Raw genomic sequence first — 19036 nt, forward strand, 5'->3', positions numbered from 1 at the left:
AAAACTAAAAAGAGTGTATGGTTTCCCATTGAACAATATTCTTTAAAAATGGGATTATATCTTAATTTACAAGGATGGGTAAGAAGACTAGAGAAGAATAATTCCCTAGGTGGAATCTACTGCAGAAATAATCCCACTTTAAAAGCAGCATGAGGGTATGGGAGGTAGTGAATCTAGCCATCTTTCATATGGGGCTGGACCTTAATGTGCATAAAGTTGCTCAAGCTGCTTAGCCCTTTTGATATAATGTATGGAATCTTATCCGGTACTAGTGGAATAGCATTGCTTAAAAGGACCTCTGTATGGAAACCTGAACAGGCAAGTTACAGCAGGAGATTAAATAACACCAGATGCTTGTTAACCTCTGGGCACTGATGGTTATTGGCACATCTGGTACTGACAATAGGTGTTGTAGCTAGAAATATGAACTTCTGGCATCAACAGATTCAGAAGACTTTAGAAAAAAGACATTATTTTTAAACACGATTGGGAATTGTAAGAGCTCTTCAGCTACCCAAATTCAGTGATGTGTGGGAGTGAAGCAGGGCCCAGTTTTATGGCTGGTGGGCTCTTGGAGTTCAGGTACCAGATGGTAGCCCCAGGCTGTTCCTTCTCTAACTAAAAGTAATCTGTTGAAATTAATTGTTTCAGCTTCACAATTAAGAAGGGAAAAATCTGTGGAAGGAAACCTTCCTCTGCAAAATACACAAATGTTTTAAATAAATGTAAGGATGCATTTGGGGGAGAGAAGAGGGAGTGGAATAATTTGATGTAATTATGCAGCTTTGTTTGGGTTTGCAGTATAACACTTCCTGATTACATGTATTTCTTTACTATGAATAACCTCAGCTGTTCAGTTTGTATTTACTTCAACAAAATACCATTCTTCAATATTTCCTTCAGTGTTCTGTTTTCTCATTCAGTCATTAGCCATCAGCTAAATCAGCATTTTTTTAATGCAAGCTTTGGCCTCGAGCATGCTCTCTGCTCATTCTTAGTAAACTTCTCCTCAAGCTCTTCCATGTCATGCCTAACCCAGTTATGACTTTTCTTTGATCATTATTTTATTTATGCTTTTGCTGTTTCCCTCTATCTCTCTATTTTTTGCTTTAACTATACTTTTATTTTGTTAAATAGAGAGGTTGCTTTGTTAGCTGTATGGGTAGTGCTGTGCATAAAAACTACCTCATTCCGCCTTGAGTTTCATTTTTTTTAAAGGGATATTTTTATGGTCTTTTATAAAAAAAAATACTAATTTCATCAGTGTAATCTAATAAAATCATACAAAAATATCAGTTTCTTGAAGATTGGCTGTATTATTTCCCCATACTGGTGGATCACCTCTACTGTCTTTTAGTGGACATTCTGCTGAAATCAATAACATGTTTGATGTGCTGTGTATACTTTGTAGCCCAGGACATGTGCATCTTCTGGATGTATGTTACAGATTTCACAGAAGTGAAGTGGTTGATGTGAACAAAACCAGTATATTAACAATTTTTCTCTCTCAAAAGAGAGAATATTTTTCCTTAAAATATGTGTTGTATATACTGAAGACTTTTCTATCCCACCCCCTTACTATTGGTACATGCTATGGACTACCCAGTGAAATCTGATAGATATCAGCGGCTCACTTTCATTCAGGGAATCATATGTCAGTAGTGCATAAATATTTTTAAGGGTCATTGTTCCACTCTTGACTTTTAAGTGCAATGGCATATATGTTTTATGTAGAACTGTTTTGACAGCAGTTTTTGTAGTTTTTTTTAATACTGATTTTATTTTCCAAATTTTTGCATAGGTCTGTAACCAGTGATGAAGGATCCATGAATGCATTCACAGGAAGGGGGTCACCTGGTAGGGGTCAAAAGACTAAAGTCTGTACCACACCTTCATCTGGTCATGCTGCATCTGTGAAGGATTCAAGCAGCAGATTGCCTGTTACAGACCCCACTCGGCCTGGTGCCACCACCAAAATCACCACCACCTCCACCTACATATCTGCCTCTACACTTAAAGTTAACAAGAAAACCAAAGGGCTCATTGATGGCCTTACTAAGTTTTTTACACCATCACCCGATGGTCGCAGATCACGAGGTGAAATAATAGACTTTTCAAAGCACTATCGTCCAAGGAAAAAGGTCTCTCAGAAACAGTCATGCACTTCTCATGTGTTGGCTACAGGTACCACACAAAAGCTAAAACCTCCACCTTCTTCACTTCCACCCCAAACTCCCATCTCTGGTCAGAGCCCCAGTTCACAAAAATCCTGCACTTCCACCTCTTCTAACTCTCCCCAAAGTTCTTCCAGTCAGTCAAGTGCACCCTCCTTTAGCAGCCTTCCTAATAACAGTCAGCTAAAGGGACTCTTTGATGGACTTTCTCATATATATACCACCCAGGGACAGTCTCGAAAAAAGGGACACCCGAGTTATGCACCACCCAAACGTATGCGTCGTAAACCAGAGTTATCTTCCACATCAAAATCTAATACCCATTTCTATGGAAAGAAAGAGATTAGAAGTAGGTTTATTTCTCATTCCTCCACCTCTGGATGGGGTGTGTCTAGAGGACGTGCTTTTAAAGCAATTGCTCACTTCAAGCGAACAACTTTCCTTAAAAAGCACAGGATTCTAGGCAGATTAAAGTATAAAGTGACCCCTCAGATGGGGACCCCCTCACCAGGGAAGGGGAGCTTGGCAGACGGAAGGATTAAACCTGATCAGGATGATGGTAAGCAAAGGTCAAAGCTCCAACCAAACCTGCGTCCCGTCCAAAACCAAAATTCTTATTTTGTCACATAGGTCTTAGCTATTTCTCTTATTCTTACTTCACTCTCATACAAAAGCAATGAAACTTTGACCTTTTACCTAATGCTGACTAAACCTCCAAAATGTTTTTTCTGACTAATACTATACCACCGTTTTATTATTATTTTTGCATCTGTAGTGGCACTAGGAGCCCCAAATGCCTTCATAACGTTGCTTATGGCTTTGTAGTACCGCATGAGTAGCCACTTTCATGCTACTTCCTTGTTCTTTCCCCTGCCCTTTCTCTGGCAGTAGTGCTGTCATTATGATTGTGTGCTGTCAGTGCTTATAATGATGGACATTTCAATTCTTCATTTCCCTCTGCTCCATTGCTTTTTCATGACCAATTCCATCCTGCTGCAGTTTCCACAACACTTGATCTGTACTGCTGTAAAATGTCCTTTTTCTGATTATTTTTATTTAAGTAAGAGGAAATATATTTATAATGTCTGAATGTACATTTAACATAGCACTGGTCTCCTAATTTTTTAAAAAGGTTTTTTGTTTAAACTAGCACTGAAGGGGACACAGATTTTTTATTTTTATAGAGAGATAGCATTGGAGACTTAGAATACATTGTACATATACTTAGTATCACCTTAACAGTTTCAGGAGGTTTGTGTTCAGAATTCATATAGTACAGTTGAACTAGCCTATAAAGGCCTAAAAGAGATACACAAGAAAATACTGAAAATTGCTCCTGCAGCTGCAATTTTAAAAACTAGAGAGGGCGGTGGGGCATAGTTGCTATAACAGGTATAAAGGATTCCAAATCTAAACTAGAATGGGAGTTTCTAAGAGCCGTCACTGCCTACAGTGCTATTTAGGAGTACCACACAGGAACTGTAAGGCATGTGGTCTTCATGTCTGTGAATAAACCTTCTGCTGGTTTTAAATAACAGATACAGAAATCAAAATAAGCATCAAACAAGAAAATACAGATGTAATTCTGGTGGGGAGCAAGGAAATTGTTACAGAGGAGGATGTGGAAGTTTTTAAGCAGGCTCGGGAACTTTCTCTGGAGGTAAGACTGACTGAAAATCATTTCAGTAATGAAGCATGTTGTGGTCAATTCAATTACCTTTATAAATTAACATTGAATTATTTTTCCAATGTTCATTCGGCCTCATGGTATTTTTGATATGCTCCTTTGACCTAGTGTTTCATACTTGATGAATGTCTAGTGGAGATGTTCTGTATACAGTAGTATTCCCTTAGACTGGAGCCCTGTCATCCCAGTGGAGTGAACCAGATGAGTGACACTTGTGGATTTTAGATATCTGGCTCCTGTTTGCTAGACAAGAAATCAAAGGCTAAAATCCTGATGAGCCCTTTGAAAATGTAGGTGTTGGTAACTAGGTGGTGTGCATTTATACCCTCTCGCCCCCCCTCCCCCCATGCAGAAAGCAGGCTCTATGAAAAGCCACCAGATAATCTGTGTCCTGTCACTCTTCTATAAGAAATGCAAAACTGGATTTTATGATCAGTATATAACTTCACTGCTTTATGTTGCCCAGTTATTTTAATAGTCTATAAGATTATTATGGTCATTGAAATGTTGTGAGCTGGATCTGCCTAAAACTATTGCACCAGCTGGTGCTATAATGCTCTCTTTTTTAGTATGTGTTATAAATATATACCCTGCTGAGGCTGTATTTCTTCCCTTGCTCCTTATATACTTGGCTGAGAGAGCCCCCAACATACAAACTGGATTTCCCTCTAGCAAAAAGGGCTTTTACTTTCCTGTGCCAGTGTGAAAGGACAAGATTTTTTCTTTGAACCTCATTGTGGAAGGTTCTATTCACAGGTGGAGCTCAAGGAGACAGGCAAAAACTGCATCTCTGAGAGTATGGGATGGAGGGTGAACATAACAACACCCACTACTACCATTTTTTCCAGGGTTGTGTCTGAATCTAGACATGTGATCTCCTGTGCAAGTCCTCGTCCAACCCCTCAGTCTTTTTTAAGGGAGTCTGGCTTGGCTCTCAGTAATAAACTTCCCCTTGCAGGCCAGAAGTGCAAATACCAAGAATATGTCTGGTATAGACACACAGTGTAAGTTAGGGACAATCTCAGCCCTAAGTGTTTCGGCCTAGTTTGAGATTGACTATTGAGGATTTTACCTCTTAGTTTGCTGCTAGCTACTTCTCTTTATAAATAAATTCTCATCCCTCTCCCACAGGTCAGAGTATATTCTGTTGGATTTATTTGATTAAGGTAATCACACACCCACACACACCCACACACACCCACACACACACACACACACACACACACACACACCCCATTTAACCTCCTCTGTGGACACTAGAGGTCATTGTCCTACCAAGTGGACTACCGTCATCTTAGCTACAGTTAACTTATTTTAACACCCTGTTGACACTGGAGGTTGCAAATTGAACCCTCGGTACCCACAGCACCTGCTTGCAGGAGGGGTAAGCCCACTTCTGGGGTAAAGCAGGTGCTCCCAATGTCACTATCCTTCTTCATTTGGTTCTGCTGGGAAGGACCTCTTGGAATTTGAGCCAGGACTCCAGACAAGCTCTGCCAACTGCCTGTGAGATTTACTGAATCAGGAAACCTGTTTAGCTGGGCCCAGCCTCTGCCAGCCCTGCCTGTTTTGTGGGCAGCATCATCCAGCGCCAGGCCCTCCAGTGGAATGGAGCTTACAGCCAGATTTTACTGCTGCACTCCAATCCTGCCAGGCTTTCTGCAGCCTGGCTTCTAGTCCCACATTTGACCATTTCCAGAGACTTCTAACAACTAATCATGTCAGAGAAACTTGAAAGTTTTCTAATCTTAACCAAGAGAAAATGAAGATGTGAATTGACCCTCCTCTCATTCCTTATAACTGAAACATTTTGCTTTTGTTACACCTGACAGAAAATTGGATGTAAAAACAGCAGTGAAACAAATGGCCGGTACCCTTCAGTGATAGAATTTGGGAAGTATGAGATCCAGACCTGGTACTCTTCACCTTATCCGCAGGAATATGCAAGGTAATAGAGTGGTCAAGATTACTGTTTCTTTTTATGTGATGGTGAGGATGGGGGCTTCATCCTGTTCTTTTGTTTCACAGTGTTTCAGCTGAGATTAAATTTGACTAACACATTGAGGCAGCACCCAAAACTATTACTTCTACAGCACTTCTTTTGCAGTCTTATTAATTTTGTACAAGTTCCTAGTTGTCCCTTTATTGCAAACATGCTGTAAATCCTGCCATTATCTCCCCCCCCCCCCCCCGCCCCGCCCCCCAAGCTGGTATTTCCCTCTTCCACTGAGAATGAGGTGTTTATTGTGAACAGAATATACTGAAATCAAGGGAACAGAAGAATACTGGATAAGACCGATTTCATTTTATTAACTAGAGGACTTTCCAGTGGCAACAGCCTACTTCACTTATTTGTAAACTTTCCTCAATTCTGCCAAACTGGGGACTGAGCAACCAGCTACAGGGAGCAACAAGGAGGCTGAGGCGATAGCGGGTAATACATTAGTATGAACCAACAGTGTGATATGGCATCTAAAATAAGCATTGTGATTCTTGGCTGCACTTGCAAAAGGCATTACATTGTGGAATGGAGAATTGATAATGCCTCTTTATGGTGATGGAGGCAGTTCTTCCTAGAATAGGTGCAGTTTTAGGCACCAAATTGCCAAAAAGGTGCAGATATAGGAGAAAAAATATACATGATTAAAAGTCTTCAGGGATGATTTTCCAGGAAAGATTAAGAAATAAATGTCTATAGGTTGACGAAATGATGATGGAAATGTGGACATAAGTGCCTACAAATACTTGAAGGAAGTAAATCATACTAACCACCTATATACAGTCCCAGGACATGCTAGTTGCTTTTAGAGCACATGTAAATTGGCCTCTGCTCCAAAGATATTATAATATAATTAGTTTATGCAACAGTGTCCTTCGGTTTCTGTAGTTTCAAAATGAGGATAAACCTATGCTAGAACATTTACTGCAGGGATTTACTGTTCTGGCAGTATGAGTGCAGGGGACTGGACTAGATGACCTCTCAAGGCCCCTTCCAGTCCTAAGATTCTATGAAACTAGGTGATCTAGTTGGTCTTCTCTTTCTCTAATTTCTGTGATTTGGTGAGGCAGCTAATGACAGTCCAGGCCATAGATCAGCCAAGATGAGGCATTCTTCACTTCTGACTCAGCTGAATCAACTCTACTATGTAATAAAGCCTCTCATCTCATTTAGGAGAAAATCACTTACATGAATCTCTGTGCATTACTTTCAAATAATGCATGCCTGTTTTAACCTTCCCCATGTGGTGCATATTTGGCACACACAGAAATACAGTTTAATTCAAGTCTGTTCAAATATTTTTAAGATGGGTGGAGAGGAAGAACGTGATTTTTGGTCACAGAGTTTATAACTGTAACAGCACTCTAAAACTCTTCATGATTTTTATACTTCAACAGACTATCAAAGCTTTACCTGTGTGAATTCTGTCTTAAATATATGAAAAGTAAAAACATTTTGCTAAGACACTCAAAGAAGTGTGGTTGGTTCCATCCTCCAGCCAATGAAATCTACAGAAGAAATGATCTTTCAGTATTTGAGGTAGGTATATTAAAATCCAGATTGTTTAAAAAAGAAAAACTTACATGTATTTGTTGATTATATACCAGTTGAAGACCACAGTAGAAAAAGATAAAACTGTATTACAGTAGAACCTCAGAGTTACGAACACCAGAGTTACAAACTGACCGGATAACCAGACCACCTCATTTGGAACTGGAAGTACACAGTCAGGCAGCAGCAGAGACCCCCTACCCAAAAAAGGCAAATACAGTACAGAGTTAAATGTATAAAATACTAAAAAATAAAATAAAGGGAAAGCAACATTTTTTCTTCTGCATAGTAAAGTTTCAAAGTTGTATTAAGTTAATGTTCAGCTGTAAACTTTTGAAAGAACAACCATACCTTTGAACTTTTGTTCAAAGTTACAAACATTTCAGAGTTACGAACAATCTCCATTCCCGAGGTGTTCGTAACTGTGAGGTTCTACTGTAAATATTTTCCCACTAATATTCATATTGTACTCAAAAAATAAGTCTCCTCTTTCACTTTTCCCCACCTTTTATATCCTGTGTACTCATAAGTTATGTAGAATTTAAGAGCTTTCTAGCCTTCTGGTGCAGCATGCTTTTAGATGTATATTGAAACTATATCTTCCAACTACATGTTCTTTTACTTCTGGTCAGATGATAAGGGCACCCTTCTTTTTTCCTTTCTACCCATTACATAAGAACAGTCATACTGGATCAGATCAATGGTCCATCTAGCCCAGCATTCTGTCTCTTGACTGTGGCCAATGCATGATGCTTTGGGGAATGAACAATTGGGACAATTTTGATTGATTCATCCCTGGTCGTCCAGTCCCAACTTCTGATAGTCAGAGGTTTAGGGACATCCAGAGCATGGGATTGCTCTACAACCATCTTGGCTATTAGCCACTGATTAACCTATTCTCCATGAATTTATCTAATTCTTTTTGGGACCCAGTTATACTTTTGGCCTTCACAACTTCCCATGGCAATGAGTTCCACAGGTTGACAGTGTGTTGTGTGAAGAAATACTTCCTTATGTTAGTTTTAAACCCAGTGCCTATTAATTCCATTGGTTGTCCCCTGGTTCTTGTGTTATGTGAAGGGATAAATAACACTTCCCTGTTCACTTTCTCCACACCATTCATGGTTCATGATTTTATAGACCTTTTATAGACATTCAGTTGTGACACTCTGATTATTTGGAGAAGGAAGAGAACAATGAGCATGACTGTTGACTGTATAGGAAATGCAAAGTTACCGTTTTCTTCACTTAAGTTTTCTGCATGGTTGATTTAGGACTCCAGGAGTGAGATCACTTGATCATTACCTGTTAGGTTCACTCCCTCTGGGACACCTGGCTTTGGTCACTGTTGGCAGACAGGATACTGGGCTGGATGGATCTTTGGTCTGACCCAGTATGGCCATTCTTATGTTCTTATGTTCAGAAGTTAAATTTTGAAATTAAAGTTATTCCCTCTACAGAGAGCCTGAGAAATATCTCCTGAGGCATTCTGCCAGGGTGTGTTGGGTCCCAGGCTGAACCTGTTAGCTATCTATATTACTTTCACAGCCTGTTACAAGTCGGGTCAAGGTAAACTGCCTTTAATTTAATTAGTTCAGAAATGAAACCAAATAGAATATAATTCTTTGGGACATTTTGGAGCTAATCTCTTAAGGACTTTTGACCACATTGCTCCATTGTGAAAAGACCCTTGAGCTTAACTAATGAGTATTCTTTATCATGGCTTCAAGTGTCATTGCTGCACCCAATTACCCTAACCTATTTACTCATATTTCTTAAGCACCAGTACTAATACTACTAGCAGAAAAGACTTCCAGGGTCTTAGGACCATCTTAATTCTCTCAAAAGAATGGCACAAGTATTTCTGACTATCAATACTGAAAAATAATTCAGAATTTTAAAAAATGCCCCTACCTAGCACTTTCATATTGTGTAAATATATTTGTTACCCCTGCAAGTATGCTTGTCTATTCCATGTCTTGAAATACTGATATGTAATCTGGTGGAGTCCCCATGTAACTGAACCAAACCTTAGCACTTGTTCTAGTCATTCACAGATTTCATCTTCTTAACTAAAAGAAAATTCTGAATTAAAACTGCACCAACCCCAGCCAATGGCAACTCGTGTGGGGAGCCCAAAGGGTCACATGACCCTCCCCAAAATGCTGGGGGGGGAGGGGAGCAAGGCCAGCAGCCGGGAAGATGAAGGGGCACGGCCAGAATCAGAAGGGAAGAGGTGGGGCCAGAGCCTCTTCTCTTCCGGCCATGCTGCCTGGTGCAGCACGCAGTGGCTACTTTCTCCCAAGCAGCCTTCAGCCATGCTGCCTACAACCCAGGCAGGCAGCATGGCCAGAGGCCGCAGGGGAGAGTGCATTAGTGGCCCCACACATGCCAGGGGGACTGGAGCAGAGTGTGGGGCTCCCGGGCTGGGGGTGGGGATGAGTTATGTGGGGGGGGGTCATGTGGAGAGCGGGGCAGGGAAAAGTCACGGGGGTCACGTGCCCCCCTTTAGCTGGTGCCCCCTTTGTGTTCTTCCTACTAGTCGCTCATTTCCCCCAGCCTACATTTTTTTTCTCCCAGATATTTCTGCTCCCATGGTTTTCCCATGACACAGGTGAGTAACACCCTAGTTCTCTCATCCAGAGAGTTACTCCCACCTTCCTTAAACTTTCCCAGAGTATAAAAAGCTGCACTTTTCCCAGTGAGTCACCACTGAACATGATTAACCTGTTCCTCTCTACTGGATTCGTCTAATACCTGCTAATACAGAGTAGGGCAACAGGTGAATCTGCCATTATGTTAGTGTTATTCTATGAGCTGCCATCAATCCATACATCAAAACTTATTCAGCCCTTCATTTTTCTTTTTTTAAGCATTCTTAAGGGTCTCTCAAAAAGAGCCATGGAAGAGAGAATATTTTGTGGAAGGAAAATCTGGATTCATTAGATGGCCCTTTTTTCCTTCTGTACTTGAGACTCTTGGATAGGATTACTGAGACTTTTGAAGACTAACTTTTTCAGTTTGGTTGAAGTGTTGGCTGGGGCCATTACTTCTAATTTTGATAGCTGCAGAAACTCAATGAGGAGTTGATAGAAATTCTGCAGACTTCCAACAAGATAAAGTGACTGCACCCATTCATTCCCTGCATGACAGGACAGAGAAGGGGATGGGCTCTTATTCTCCTTCTGTTTCTCCAAGGAGCAGAAAGTGCCCCAGGGCAACTTATGTTTATGTATGCCTTCCTTCCAGTGGAAAACTTTGACAGATCTAAGAGGAGACTTATTGTCATAATTTATTACTCCATTCTAGTCTAGCAAACATTGGTGTCTGAGATTGTAGTCCATTTTTCCCCATTGAACTGCTGAACAAGCTGGTCTTATCAGAAAGTTACGGAATGCCTTTCCATCTTCACATGAATGCTCTTTCACAAAATAACGTATAGAATGTTTTAAAGGATTGTCTGTTTCTAGGATTTTTTTTTAATATCAAGGAAGTCTTCCATTGAAACAACATAACAATTGGACACTTCCTCTTTTAGGAGAGTTGAAAAACAAAATCCAATATTCATTGCCAACGTTTTTAGAGGAACTGAAATGTCTTTAGTTAACCATTACAAGTTTTTAAAAATCTAATTAAGGCTGACTTTATCATTTGTTTTTATTACTTGTTTGCATGTGTTTAAAAAAAACAAAAAAATCCCCAGTTTCGTACAAGGGAGTCAGTTGCATGAGTGTGCTTAAAATACTTCTGAAATTGTTAGGTACTATGTGTGAGATTATACATAAGTATTTCAGAGCAGTAGCCATGTTAGTCTGTATCAGCAAAAAGAACGAGGACTACTTGTGGCACCTTAGAGACTAACAAATTTATTTGAGCATAAGCTTTCATGGGCTAAAACCCACTTCATCAGATGCATGCAGTGGAAAATACAATAGGAAGATATATATACACACACAGAGAACATGAAAAAATGGGTGTTGTCATACTAACTATAATGAGTGATCAATTAAGATGGGCTATTATCAGCAGGAGAAAAAAACCTTTTGTAGTGATAATCAGGATGTCCCATTTCTAACAGTTGACAAGAAGGTGTGAGTAACAGTAGGGAAAAAATAATTAACATGGGGAAATAGTTTTTACTTTGTGTAAAAGCAGCAAAGAGTCCTGTGACACCTTATAGACTAACAGACGTATAGGAGCATGAGCTTTCGTGGGTGAATACCCACTTCTTCAGATGCATGTAGTGGAAATACCGAAGAAGTGGGTATTCACTCACGAAAGTTCATGCTCCTATATGTCTGTTAGTCTATAAGGTGCCACAGGACTCTTTGCTGCTTTTACAGATCCAGACTAATACGGCTACCCCTTTGATACTTTACTTTGTGTAATGACCCATCCACTCCCAGTCTTTATTCAAGCCTAATTTAATGGTGTCCAGTTTGCAAATTAATTCCAATTCTGCAGTTTCTCGTTGGAGTTTGGTTTTGAATTTTTTTTTGTTGGAGTATTGTGACTTTGAGGTCTGTAATTGAGTGACCATGGAGATTGAAGTGTTCTTTGACTTGTTTTTGAATGTTATAATTCTTGGCATCTGATTTGTGTCCATTTATTCTTTTGCATAGAGAAGTAAAAACTATTTCCCCGTGCTAATTTCCCCCCCCTACTGTTACTCACACCTTCTTGTCAATTGTTAGAAATGGGACATCCTGATTATCACTACAAAAGGTTTTTTTCTCTTGCTGCTAATAGCCCACCTTAATTGATCACTCTCGTTATAGTTAGAATGGCAACACCCATTTTTTCATGTTCTCCAATCGGGGCGGCAAGAAGCTGCGGCCAGCACATCACTCGCCCGCGCCGCTTTTCGCCACCCACATTGGCCCGGGACGGTGAACCGCGGCGAGTGGGGGCCGCAATCGGCCGAACCTACCGCATCAGCAGGTAAATAAAACTGGCCCGGCCCGCCAGGGTGCTTACCCTGGCGAGCCGCGTGCCGAACGTTGCCGACCCCTGATATATATCTTCCTACTGTATTTTCCACTGCATGCATCCGATGAAGTGGGTTTTAGCCCACAAAAAGTTATGCTCAAATAAATTTGTTAGTCTCTAAGGTGCCACAAGTACTCCTCATTCTTTTTGATAAAAGTATTTCTTAACTCATAAGAAATGTTTTTTATCTTAAGCTAACTTACAGATATTGTCTGATCCACCCCCAGATACCCCTATGAGGTTAGTGCTTACCCACTTTACAGCAGGTAAAGCAGAGACTTGTCCAAGCCACACCAGAAACTGACTCTGGCAATGGATAATAATACAGGAATTTCTTCCTGGTGCTGTGCCTAGACCAGAAGGCTCTCTGTGTAAATGAAATAGAGATGGTCCCATCATCAAAGAACTCTAGTTGCAAGTAATCGTTTCCCTGAAGAAGAATCTTGGGGAAAGACTCGGCGGCTTACATTGACTATGCTTTTCATTTCAGGGAGAAACTGATTGTGATCAAAGAAATCTGCACTTGTGCCTAGCCTGTCTGCAACCATCAGTATCACAGCTTGATTCTTTATACTTATAACCGACATAGACTAATTATGGTACTTAGCGTGAAAATTTACTTCTCTTCCTCAGTAGCATCTTCGCTCCAGTGTAGAATTTTTATCTTCTCTAATTATATCTAACATACTGCAGTGTATAATACCAAACTGACATCCCATTTGCTGGCCCTATACGTCAGGGACTCAGAATAATGCAGTTCAATCTGTTCTACTTTTGGAGGGCAGCTCCTTCAGTAATGATCCAGAGCTTAAGATAGCTTTAATAATGTTTGCATTATCTGCTATTCATATCTGTTTGATTATAGGGCAATAAGTGAAAGAGATGTAACCAAGTCTGACTGGACCAATTATCAGATCAGAGAACCTTGATTGTTTGATAAATCCAGATCTTCTGAAGATTCTTGCTAATGCAAACAATTAGCACTAATAGAGAATTTCTATTCTGAAATTAACGTTTTTTTCCTTAATACTACATTTTTCAGGTGTTCTTAAAGGATACTGTAAGTACAAGATACCATTTTATGCAAAATAATATGTGAGAAATAATGGTTTTGTGGGAAAAAAATTTCTCTGATTTTTTTTTTTTTTTCCTTTTAGGTTGATGGAAATGTGAGCAAAATTTATTGCCAAAATCTTTGCTTGTTAGCCAAGCTCTTTCTGGACCACAAAACATTGTATTATGATGTTGAGCCATTCCTTTTCTATGTTCTTACAAAAAATGATGAAAAAGGCTGTCACTTAGTTGGATATTTCTCTAAGGTAAAGCAATATCTCTATATGCTTTTTAATATTAACAATTCATAATTTTTCCACTGTTAAAAATTATGCTTCTTATTCAAGTATTTTTGCATATGTAATTTCAATAGATGAAGACAATTTTTAAAATTTGAAATCCCATCTGCAAGTCTCATAAAATTGTTCATTGTCTGATAGACAATAACAATATCTTTATTCCCCTCCCCCAAACACTTAGGTTAACTGAGAAAAGTTCTATCTGTATTCAGTAGAGCTGTCAATTAATTGCAGTTAACTCACGCGATTAACTAAAAAAAATTGAGGTTAAAAAATTAATCCCAGCTTTAATCGCACTGTTAAACAATAGATGGCCCATTGAAATTTATTCATTATTTTTGTATGTTTTTCTACATTTTTAAATATATTGATTTCAATCACAACACAATATACAAAGTTGACAGTGCTCACTTTATATTATTTTTATTACAAATGTTTGCACTGTAAAAATGACAAACAATAGAAACCGTATTTTTCAATTCACCTCATCCAAGTACTGTAGTGCAATCTCTTTATTGTGTAAGTGCAACTTACAAATATAGATTTTTTTTTGTTACATAATTGCACTCAAAAACAACAGAATGTAAAATTTTAGAGTTTACAAGTCTACTCAGTCCTGTTTCTTGTTCAGCCAATTGCTAAGACAAAGAAGTTTGTTTACATTTATGAGAGATAATGCTGGCAGCTTCTTATTTACAGTGTCACCTGAAAGTGAGAACAGGTGTTTGCATGGCACTTTTGTAGCCGGCATTGCAAGGCATTTACGTGCCAGTTTTGTTAAACATTTGTATGCCCCTTTGTGCTTTGGCCACCATTCCAGAGGACATGCTTCCATGCTGATGATGCTCATTTAAAAACAATAAATGCTTTAATTAAATTTGTGACTGAATTCCTTGTGGGAGAATTGTATGTCTCCTGTTCTGTTTTATCCGCATTCTGCCATATATTTCATATTATAGCAGTCTCGGATCATGATCCAGCACATGTTGTTCATTTTAAGAACACTTTCACTGCAGATTTGACAATACACAAAGAAGGTACCAATGTGAGATTTCTAAAGATAGCTACATCACTCAACCCAAGGTTTAAGAATCTGAAGTGTCTTCCAAAATCTGAGAGGGACGGGGTGTGGAGCATGCTTTCAGAAGTCTTAAAAGAGCAACACTCCGATGCGGAAACTGCAGAACCTGAATCACCAAAAAAGAAAATCAACCTTTCTGCCGGTGGCATTTGACTCAGATGATGGAAATGAACATGCTTCGGTCCATACTGCTTTGGATGGTTATCAAGCAGAACCCATTATCAACATGGATACATGTCCTCTGGAATGGTGGGTGAAGTATGAAGAGACATATGAATCTCTAGTGCATCTGGCACATAAATATCTTGCAACGCCGGTGTGACAGGTTGGATCACAGCAACCCCCTTGAGACTGCCACCTGATGTACTACCTCTGAGCCTGTTTTCCGTGCTAGCTTGGGACTTCAGTGCCCTGCCTGGTTTGAACCAGACATGCTAGCCTGCTACAAACACAGACCCAGGTCTGAACTACGTCCCCCAAAAGCTGCAGGCTTAACTGAAAACAGCTTAAGAAGTGCTCCTGTCTCCAGCACTCAGATACCCAACTCCCAGTGGGGTCCAAACCCCAAATAAATCCGTTTACCCTGTATAAAGCTTATACAGGGTAAACTCATAAATTGTTCACTCTCTATAACACTGATAGAGAGCGATGCACAGCTGTTTGCCCTTCCAGGTATTAATACATACTCTGGGTTAATAAGCAAAAAGTGATTTTATTAAATACAAAAAGTAGGATTTAAGTGGTTCCAAGTAATAACAGACAGAACAAAGTGAATTACCAAGCAAAATAAAACAAAACACGCAAGTCTAAGCCTAATACAGTGAAAAAGTGATTACAGATAAAAACTCACCCTCAGAGATGTTTCAATAAGCTTCTATCACAGACTGGACGCCTTCCTAGTCTGGGCCCAATCTTTTCCCCTGGTATACTCCTTGTTCCAGCTCAGGTGGTAGCTAGGGGATTTCTCATGTCCGCAGCCCCTTTTGTTCTGTTCCACCCACTTATATATCTTCTGCAAAAGGCGGGAATCCTTTGTCCCTCTCTGGGTTCCCACCCCTCCTTAAACAACAAGGTGTCTGGTGGCACCTTAAAGACTAACAGATTTATTTGGGCATAAGCTTTCTTGGGTAAAAACCTCACTTCTTCAGATGCACTCTATGCATCTGAAGAAGTGAGGTTTTTACCCACGAAAGCTTATGCCCAAATAAATCTGTTAGTCTTTAAGGTGCCACTAGACTCCTTGTTGTTTTTGTAGATACAGACTAACATGGCTACCCCCTGATACTTGACACCCCTCCTTCTAAATGGAAAAGTAGCAGGTTTAAAGATGGATTCCAGTTCAGGTGACATGCTCATGTCACTGTAAGACTTCATTACCCACTTGCCAGCACACAGGTATACAGGAAGATTTACAAGTAAACAGCCATCTACAATCAATTGTCCTAGTTGATGAGCGCCATCAAGATTCTAAACCACCATTAATGACCCACACTTTGCATAACTACAATAGCACCTCAGAGTTATATTTCATATTTCTAGTTTCAGATACAAGAATGATACATTTATACAAATAGGATGACCACACTCCGTAGATTATAAGCTTTGTAAGGATACCTTACAAGAGACCTTTTGCATGAAGCATATTCTAGTTACATTATATTCACACTTACTCACATATTTTCATAAAATCATATAGAGTGCAATGTCACAGCCAGCTATAACAGTGCCATGCAGATGCCTGTTCTCACTTTCAGGTGATATTGTAAACAAGAAGCGGGCAGCATTATGTCCTGCAAATGTAAAGAAACTTGTTTGTCTGAACAAGAAGTAGGACTGAGTGGGCTTCTAGACTCTAAAGTTTTACATAGAATGCAGTTTTTTTGTACATAATTCTACATTTGTAAGTTCAACTTTCATGCTAAAGAGATTGCACTACAGTATTTGTATTTGGTGAATTGAAAAATACTATTTCTTTTTTGTTTTTTACAATGCAAATATTTGTAATCAAAAATAAATATAAAGGGAGCACTGTACACTTTGTATTCTGTGTTGTAATTGAAATCAATATATTTGAAAATGTAGAAAATATCCAAAACTATTTAAATAAATGGTATTCTATTATTGTTTAACAGTGCAATTAATTGCGATTAATTTTTTTTTCGCTTGACAGCCCTAGTATTCAGTTAAATCTGTTTTTACTGGTTATCTGGTGATTTATAATTGTTCAATTTGACATGACATCTTTTTCTATATAATTCACTTAGTTACAGATTCTGCATAGATACACTACGCCTGATTTTCAAAAGTTTTAGATGTACAAAATGTGCACAATTTACATGTGTATTTACAGATGTATTTTGGTAAAACTTGCTATTTACACATATAACAAATGACCATTTCTGTTCAACTTTAGTCACTTGTGTGCATAAATACCTGAACATTTTTTGCAGTTTTTAATTGCACATTAAACTTTTGAAAATCAAGCCCTAAGTTACTAATTTTTATAGTGGATGTCTTTATGACTTGTGGTGATACTTTGAATTTTAAAACAACAATTCCAATTATTGCTAAGAGGGAATTTCTCTATATTGCCTTGACAGAGGCTATAGTAAAATTAATTGCAAGGTAAAAGTAGAATTTCCTGGAATAGGGAGAACCTATATTTGTTTCTGTCAACTGTCAAGTCAGAGGTTTGGTATATCAGTGGCTTCCAGACTAACATGTCATACAATTATTTTTATCTTTGGAAGTTAGGTGATTTTTCTCATTTTTCTTCAGATTGCTCTTAATAACAAAAAAGATCTGAAAGAAATTTTTTTTTTAAAGAGATCTGTTGAAAGTGATAAAGTTGGAGTAGCAGCATAGTCTACTGAGGTGTTTTTGGACTGATACATTTGTCCTCAAATTTAAGGCTTGAAGAGAATCTAAGGCTTGGTCTGCACCTAAAACGTAGGTAGACCTAGCTACATTGCTCAGGGCAAAATTGAAAAATTTCATGTCCTGTGCAATGCAGTTAAGCCTACCTAAGCCCCACTGTAGATACCACTAGGTTGACAGAAGTCTTTGACTTAGTTACCACGTCTCAAGGGGGATGGATTTACGACAGCGATGGAAGAATACCACTGTAGTGTTTTTATTGTAGACATTCCCTAAGTAACAGCGAGATTGACGGACATAATTTGCACTGCCTCAGACCCTAGAATTTCATATGCCTTTGATCTATTTCCTTGTAGGCCAATTCATCGATCATAGTTTAGATGATTCTAAGTATGTAGATTAAAGATAAAATAGTACCACCACTTCTGAGATTGGCACATACCTTCTAGTACATTCATTGTCTGAGGTATCATTCCTGAACTTTACTAGGTATAAGGACTTGCAGGAGATGCATTAGCATTCAAAATGAAGACTGGAATTTCCCCCCCCCCCCAATTGTTTTGGCCCTCTTCTTCTCAACAGCTCACCCAGCCTCTTATCTTTGTCATGTGCCTGGCACCAGTTCAGGAAAGCACTGAAACATGTACTAGAATCCCATTTACTTCAATAGGACTTAGCACATGCTGGAGTGCTCTCCTGAATTGGGGCCCTTTCTTTTCAGTCTTCTGTAGCTAGTATTCTTTTGTGGGCAAAAATTCCCCTGAATCCTTTGCAGTGGGCACAGTAATATTTCAAAGTACATATTATGGCAGTCAGTTCAAGGGGTTTGGGACCATACTGGAGACTAAGCAGTACTGTCAGTATAAATCTGCACAGGAGCTGGGATACTTTTATGAAATGTGGCAAAGAGGCAATCAAATTTCATAAGTGAAGGAGTGTGATTTGAGACTGGCCTATTGCCACTTGTGACGGTGACAATTCCCATATTATTCTGGCATCTCCTTACATGTTAGCCTGAGTAGCTGCCTATCAAGTCTATGCTTGCTGCAGCTTTCTGTTGAATATGTCACCCTGGATTTGAGTGGTCTGATTTAGGTCTTTGATGCTGTTAGTTTTATTTTAAAAAGTTACTTATATTTAATTGCATTACTCCTAAAGACAGGAAGAGGCCTGTCTCAGGACTGTTCTTGACTGGATTTTGACATTTTTTGGATACTACGGCTAAAACAATACTGCCCCTACATTGCATCCAAATTTTAAAAAACAAAAATCCTTCAGACTATATTACAAGGGTTGCTTCCTATTTTAGTTTCTGTGTCTGCTTTC

The 19036-nt window shown here is 39.1% G+C and overlaps 1 protein-coding gene across 24 annotated transcripts in view; it reads left to right on the plus strand.

Annotated features, from left to right (window-relative positions):
* KAT6B (lysine acetyltransferase 6B) overlaps positions 1 to 19036 on the plus strand; it is a 195429-nt gene that overhangs the window by 122200 nt on the left and 54193 nt on the right. For 14 of the 24 annotated variants that reach the window (XM_042856134.2, XM_065551659.1, XM_005278749.4 and 11 more), the window contains 5 exons: positions 1802 to 2733; positions 3713 to 3834; positions 5694 to 5809; positions 7258 to 7399; positions 13558 to 13719. In XM_042856134.2, coding sequence (XP_042712068.2) covers positions 1802 to 2733; positions 3713 to 3834; positions 5694 to 5809; positions 7258 to 7399; positions 13558 to 13719 — 1474 coding nt within the window. The remainder of the gene's footprint in view (positions 1 to 1801; positions 2734 to 3712; positions 3835 to 5693; positions 5810 to 7257; positions 7400 to 13557; positions 13720 to 19036) is intronic. The other 10 variants (XM_065551672.1, XM_065551663.1, XM_065551671.1 and 7 more) reach the window with 2 other exon arrangements.

Source organism: Chrysemys picta, chromosome 7 (assembly GCF_011386835.1).
Source record: "Chrysemys picta bellii isolate R12L10 chromosome 7, ASM1138683v2, whole genome shotgun sequence".
Classification (NCBI taxonomy): Eukaryota; Metazoa; Chordata; order Testudines; family Emydidae; genus Chrysemys; species Chrysemys picta.